The sequence below is a fragment of the Phalangium opilio genome, unplaced genomic scaffold (assembly GCF_054372755.1).
Source record: "Phalangium opilio isolate 3A_F unplaced genomic scaffold, DU_Popi_V2 ptg000042l_1, whole genome shotgun sequence".
NCBI classification, from domain to species: Eukaryota; Metazoa; Arthropoda; class Arachnida; order Opiliones; family Phalangiidae; genus Phalangium; species Phalangium opilio.
This window is the reverse complement of record NW_028324166.1, coordinates 3619027-3626156: the sequence shown is the minus strand read 5'-3', so window position 1 is coordinate 3626156 and position 7130 is coordinate 3619027. Positions and strand designations below refer to the sequence as shown.

Here is a 7130-nt window from a genome sequence, read left to right as displayed (position 1 = left end):
GCCGTTCAAGTTACCCTTCAGTCTTTGACTCTGTTATCTCTACCTCCTACGTGACAAGACGAAGACGGACATGATTCAAAGGTCCGTTTTTGTTGCTCAACTTGTTAAAGTCTGGTCTCCCAATATAAGGTCATTTTTAAACAACGTTTTTAGTTTCCTACAAATAAAAGTATGAAGCTTATTCGTGGTAAATTACATTAGACATTCAGGGAAATCCTGTAGAGTCAGGGAATTTTGAAATTAAATGTTTGTAGCAATACTGTATGTATTAAGTACTGAATTTCATTAGTGTGCCAATAATGTATTTAAGAGATATTTATTCAAAAACACGCAAGCTAAGATAGATAAGAACAAATCATGGAGGGGAAATCGAAAGGAGACGAAAAGTAAGTAAAGGCTTTACCAGACCATAGCCCACTTGATCACGCACGCTGGCTGCACGCGCTCTAGAAGCCCGTCCAAACGATTTTTTTTACATGTTAACTCGCGAATGCGGCGCGTCACATAGGTTCGGTCTAAACTTTCAAACCCGTCTGGTTTTAACATGGGCGTCTATGGGAGGGGACCAGTTTTTTCAACGTTTTTGGCCCAAATAGTGCATCCACTGGTTCAAATCTCTTGAATTTTTAATGATACGTGTATTGAAAGGTTTGATATTATCCTGTAAAATTTAAAGTCTTCAGCTATAATAGTTTTTTTTATAAAAAATAAAAATCATCACATAGTAGAGAAATTGAAGGACGCCCTTAGTTTTTAAAAAAATTATGGGTCATTTTAAAATTTTATTGGACAATTTCCAGTGTCCTGTGCTTATTTTCGGTAGGTAGCGGTTGAATTGCACTCACAAATGACTGGCAACACTGTAGTCTGCATATAATAATATACTTATTTTCCATGAACAAAAAAAAAATTCCTATCAAAAAATTTCCGAATTCGGCTTAGGTCCTGGATAACGGATATAGTCCTCATGATGTTCAAACTTCTAAATAATCAAATCCTCTGATAATAAAAATTCCTTGATTAGAAGGTTACTGACCTCTATCTAGGGTGTTTCTGATAAGTCTGCCATAAATTAAAGGGTGAAAAAGGTCAATGAACATGGGTAATAAAACATTTAGTTTCGGAGGTACGGATCCCCAAACATTAGCCCAAAAACAAGGAAATAGGCACACACTAGGAGTAAGACATATCAGAGTGCTCATCTTGTTTCGACAATTTCAATAGCCTCCAATATAAGAACGTTAATGAGTCTATATCTAGCAGAAGTATTTTTTGAAGGTAGAAGTTTGCTTAAGCTGGTAATGAAAAATAGTTCAAAGTGTAAATAATCATATCTTTTGAAAATTTAATATTTACTGGTCAATGATCAAAAGATAATTTAAAAATTTATTGTTGTCGATTTCACAATGTTTACCAAGCCGGAATTTCAGTCTCTATACTTCTTACGAAAGTTTCGAAATTAAGGACTAATTAACAACCGTCTAGTTTGACCTCTCTGGCTTTAGTTTCAAAGTTCGAGATCTTTTGCCTAACCTGGATTTAAATATCAAGTTTTGTTGACTTAGCTTGTCCTTTCATTAAAGTTTTCCAAGTCTCTCAAAGACTATAATGTTTACTGTAAAATAATAATAAGCAATACGTTTTTCGGATGAATTACACTTGGATTGGTTGCGATTTCACAACATCTACTGAAAAGTTGCAATTTCCTAGAAGATTTTGAATACTTTTGAGCTCGTTTGGGTTTTTCAGTTACAATTTCAAAATTTATGCAACTTGTATCAATGCTTGTATACAATAGAGCCTATTTTCCCAAAGCCAGAATTGTGAATTTCGCCTGGTACATGTTGCTAAGGAGGAAAATTCAATCAAATAATAAAATCATAATTAGCACATAAATGTAAATAACACATAAATTTTGCCTTAAGTTCAAAAGCGCAAAATGTGAATGAATTTACATAAATTGGTTTGTAAAGATTTGTAATTGATATAATCACCAAAATCTAGTTACTTATTCAATTCTAAAATGGTTTATTTTACGATGATTGGGTTCTCTTCTATTGAGTTAATTATGTTACGCCGAACGACAACGTGTTATTTACACCTTTGCTTAAAACAACCCATTTAGAAACGGTGACAATGTGGCAAGATTATTTGCTAGTTATTTTTGAAAACTTTCCCAAAATCATACAAATTTGAAAATATTCCAAGTCGCTCAAGGACTATATGTTTTCTAAAAATGAACCCTTTCATTTCGTAAAGTGTTTACTTTAATATTAACACTATTGTTATAGATTAGTTTGCAGGAAGTACGAAAGATCAGTTCAAAATGAGTTTCGAAATACGATATTAAATTAGAGAGGCTCTAATGATCAAGAAAATATTGTTTACTCTGATAAGACAATAAAAAAAAATGCAGAGTCGTTTTAGACATAGTCGAGAATCATGCACTATAGACCATTCCATTAATGTAACTAAGAGGGGAAGACACTGGGGTAAAATATCGCCTTCCATCTTGCTTTTCTGCGCCCTAGGCGTTTTGGGTCCACAGAGTGCGCGGGGACAGTTATAGGTCAATGCCCTTGTATGATGCGACACTGAGGGTTACCTACCCCTTTTTCATATAAAATAGGCTTAATATAAACCAACACACACAGGTGGCAGACCCTCTAAGGTCATTGACCTTGAGCCAAGAGTCAACAACCTCAGACAGAGCCTGAGTTCACTACCCTCCAGAGTTACCCTACGTACAAGGTCACCAAACAAATATCAAAATGGTGGGCATTTATAAGACGCTAATTGTTTAAGAGAGCGTGAAAAGGTCCAAGCATAACGTGGTACCACGTCCGACCTTGGTGTCTGTGACGTATTTCAAATAAATTTAACGATCCGCTGATGCCTACTTTAATACCCTTTAAAGGCTAGCGAATTCTAGCCCACTCGCACTGCCTCTATCGGTGCTTCTTTGCGCGAGAGAAATAACCCAAGAGGGTGACCTCCCCCACCGCTGTGGTGTTTTCTTCCCTTCTAGAATTAATGGAATAGTCTATTGACCTCGGTGAACTCCGGAAAATATTAATGCATGAACCAGCAGGGAACTAGCGAAAAGACCGCTGGAAAATTACTTATCTTTTGTTTGCTAACTTTGTAGTTCGACTTTGAAACATCGCTTGTGATCTCTACTCGGTTTATATTGATTCTAGCTCTCTATAATTAAACAGCTTTACCACTTTCACTCTTATCATTAAAGGATAATAGTATTAATCTCCCATGGTACCAAAAATTGGATATAAAGGGCGCGAGTTTCTGTATCAGAATCATTCTCGAGCTTGACGTTATTCAGTCTAGTACGACCGCTACCAGAGCAGAACGACAAGATGTCTCCCATCGCCGCTTTTCTTTTAACCGTTGTCGGTTTGTCCGTCGCCGTCATCAGTGTTCAGGCCCTCAAATTCCAAACATGCCGTAAGTTTTCAATAAATCCATTTTAATCTTAAAATTGGTATTTGTTACGATATGTGTCTTTTAGTATATATGAATAGCGTTTTACCATATTGCTAGTTAAAGATTTATTTTTAGTTTTTACGCTAAATTATATACGCGGTAACAATTTAACACGTGTCATAAGTCGACTTTAAAAACCTATTTTAGTCGAGAGCTTTAGATTTTTAGAACCACGAAAATATTATTTTAAAGATAAATCTTTCTAAGAATTCAAAACGTTGTTTCCAAAAAAATATTTTTTGGAATGGGTGCGTGTACAAAAATAGTAATTAAAGCTTTATAGACCCTTTCGACGTAAAAAGTGGGTTGGCAACCATTAGTATCGTGACGCACAAGGGGGTTGATACATTTCCTTCTCTGCGCGCTCTCACGATAAGAAAAAGACTATAGCGCAGGCGCCATAAAGCGAGATGGAAGGCAACGGTTTTCGTTTTCCCCCGCGTCTTACCCTCATCGAAATGGTCTATTATCGTGCATTCCTGATCAGTTTACACTAGTTTTCTTAGTGGTCAGTTTTGTTTAAACCAATCTTATTAAAATCAAGTCCTTTTTCTTATCCATTCTTCTACTTATTATAAGACCAATCTGCATAGTTAAACATCCAGGAAATCTCTCTGAATTATTATAAAATTCAAATTAGTTTGAGATTTCAAGGATATTTTGAAATTTACACCCCTGACCAGTCGCGTAACGAACTGCCGTCTTGTTAAAAGCAAATCATAGATAAAATTTTTTAGAACAGCTCAAAACCATTTTTGGCTTGCGAAGTGTTGGCTATATAATTTTTTGTGTCTTTGCCTTGGTTTGTAGACAATTTTTTCTAAAACATTTTTATTTTTCGTTATTTAGCAAGCGCCGGTGGCACCGTTTTGAGGGTTGACATTCCCCAATGCAGAAGCGACCCTTGCACCTTAAAACAGGAACAAGTAATCCAGATCAAGGCCGTCATCAGAGCTCGTGAGTATTTTACAACAATAATTACTATTCGACCGTTCTTCTTATGATGCAACTATGCAAACCTTCGCCATTATGCTTACCAACGGCGGTCTTGCATCACGAAGAAAATATTGATTCGCTTGCATTTGCAACAAAAAAGAGCATGCAATAGCCATTTAAACTTGTCACGTTTTAAAAGCAAAGGTGCAGCCATTTAAAAACAATTTAATTTTTAGAAAGACCCGCTACTAGCATCAAGACATCCATTTCTGGTACCCTAGAAGGACGTAACTTGAACTTGCCCGAAAACGGCACCGACGTCTGCGCTGCCAGATTAGTGCAACCACCCTGCCCCATCGTACCAGGAAAGGTCTACACTTACACAACAGACTTCAAAGTCCAGAAGTACATCCCAGCTGTAAGTTTGCATTAAATTACTTTTTATCACTTCATCTCTGAAAGAATGGTCCCAGATGTAAGGGTGAATGGGGAGAGTTGGTAAAACACAGGGTATAGTCGATGCTAGAGACTCACTGAGAGCTAGTTCGTGAATGACAAGCGAGAATTGACTACACTTGGTTAGGTTTGCAGTCCATCTTCCTATTTAGTTTGTATTAAGCATTTCACAGCACCTCACCAGGCGTCGCTTGACGAGAATCTGTGACCTACCTCATTCACTTTATGACAAGCTCTCAGTAACCAGTTGACAAACTTATGGAACATATCTTATGATATTACGTCATAGTACTTTTCTACACGACGTTTTAATATTTGTTTTTTTTTTTGCCTGTTTTCAGAAAACCATTCAAGTCCTGTACCAGGGACTTGGCGAAGGTGGCAAGGTCATGGCTTGCGCTAAATTGAACGTTAAAATTATCAAGAAATAATATGTTTTACCTTTTTTGTAAAATCTATGTCAATTAATTTGTGTAACATAGCAAATAAATGTACCAATGTTTGGTGTTTATTTAAATTTTTCTTAAATTACTTTTGTTTATTATCACATTATTCTAAGTTAACCTGGCTTAAGTATGACCCAAATATCCGGAGCTTAGTTCAAATGGTGAGTTCAGTGGTTTGCAAGTCATTCCACGAGTTTAGTTAATAAGCGGCCTCTCTTCGCCCCGATCTTATTTCAAAGGCATTCAAAAAGGGTGGTAGAACCGAAACACTGCAAGTTCTATGGAACACTTTGGGTAGAAAATGTTCTATGGCGTTTAACCGTCTGGGCCACCATTAACAAGTTGCGATAGCACCTTGAATTTTAATTAAGAAATTTAAAGAATGATAACTAAATTAAGCGGTTATCTGTTAAACGATCCCATCATAAATCATTTATTACAAATTATAATTAATACACGTAATTGTAAATAGCACGAGTGTTCCCCAAATTTTCTCTTCAAAATATTGTGATTATTGTCCATTTCTAAAATCTAATGTATAAGTTCTAAGTTGGTTTATAATGTCCAACAATATGTGGTTGATATACTTCAATGCCTAGTTACATATTCAAACTATATTTGTCTATTTTATGCAATTTTAAAATTATTGTTTATTGGGAACTCTTGAATTGAGTTAATTATTTTGTGCAAAACACTCCCGTGTAAGTGAAAACCTTAACTATCATCAGAAGTATATAATACTTCTCTTCGAGAGAAGTGTACTTACCACAAAGCGGAGTATTTTTAACAAGATTCTTCCCAACATCATTTTATATTTGGAGTGCACAAGGTTACTAAACCCAATCACATACGCGATAAATAGTTCCCTCGATCGTCATTACTCTATTAGAGCTTAACTATTTGCCAAGGTGCATGCCCTTGTGGGTTTTTGCCCCACGTCAAGACAATCAAGGTTTGTGGGTTGATTGTTGAGGATTTAGTACCGAACAATTATAGAATTCACCCTATAGCATCATCTGTAGTTTGATGAGCAGGCAGGAGAGCAAACAAAAAGGGCTCCCTAGCCTGGGAAGAATCATGTTACATAACAATAGTATTAAGAGTGTCATCCTTCTTCTATTATCCCCTTGTGTTATAATTAATTTTCCAGAAATCTTCCATTGGACCCTATGGGTTGTCACGTAGCTTTGTGCTAGCATACGTGCATTTTTTAAAACGCACGTCCGTCCGAGAGGCGCTCTTATCAGTCAAGTGTTTACTTAGTTTTATATTAACAATAATGTTTTAAATTTTTTCCAGAAAGTACGAAAGATCAATCCCCCAAAGTTCGAAAGAGGTTTGGAAATACGATCTTAAATTAAATTTAAAGACGATAACTGCGGAACTGTTATGAACAGAGTGAATAAATAGTGCAACACTGACGTCATCAGGCAACGGAAAATATTATTGGGTTAAACTGTAGGCAATTGGCGCAAAAGCCCACTAGAAATAGACCTTTTTGACCTAGAAAAAGGGGTAGACAACCCCCAGTATCGGGACATCAAGGGGGCTGGTTGATTCATTACCGTCTCTGCGCACTCTCATGATACAAAAAGACTACAGCGTAGGCGCCAAAAAGCTAGATGGAAGGCAAAGATTTAACCCCCATGCCTTTCCATCTTAGTTACATCGAAATGGTCTATTTCGACTTTGAATCGATCTCTACTCCGTTTATATTGACTGTATATTGATATATATTAATATATTGATTATATATTGATATAACGAAATAGGTTAACCTCTTTCATCTTA

General features: G+C 36.2%; 1 protein-coding gene and 1 long non-coding RNA gene across 2 annotated transcripts; one reads left to right on the top strand and one right to left on the bottom strand.

Annotated features, from left to right (window-relative positions):
• Positions 1-3299: 3299 nt before the first annotated feature.
• Positions 3300-5410, top strand: LOC149678434 (NPC intracellular cholesterol transporter 2-like). The gene is made up of 4 exons (XM_089836398.1): positions 3300-3462; positions 4351-4458; positions 4674-4855; positions 5235-5410. The coding sequence occupies exons 1-4, from the start codon at positions 3375-3377 to the stop codon at positions 5322-5324; spliced, it is 468 nt and encodes a 155-aa protein (XP_089692524.1). The 5' UTR covers positions 3300-3374; the 3' UTR covers positions 5325-5410.
• LOC149678433 (uncharacterized) lies at positions 5329-7033 on the bottom strand. The gene is made up of 2 exons (XR_016366080.1): positions 6106-7033; positions 5329-5693 (listed from the first exon to the last, which is right to left on the bottom strand). It is a non-coding gene; the product is annotated as an uncharacterized LOC149678433 (long non-coding RNA).
• Positions 7034-7130: the final 97 nt, after the last annotated feature.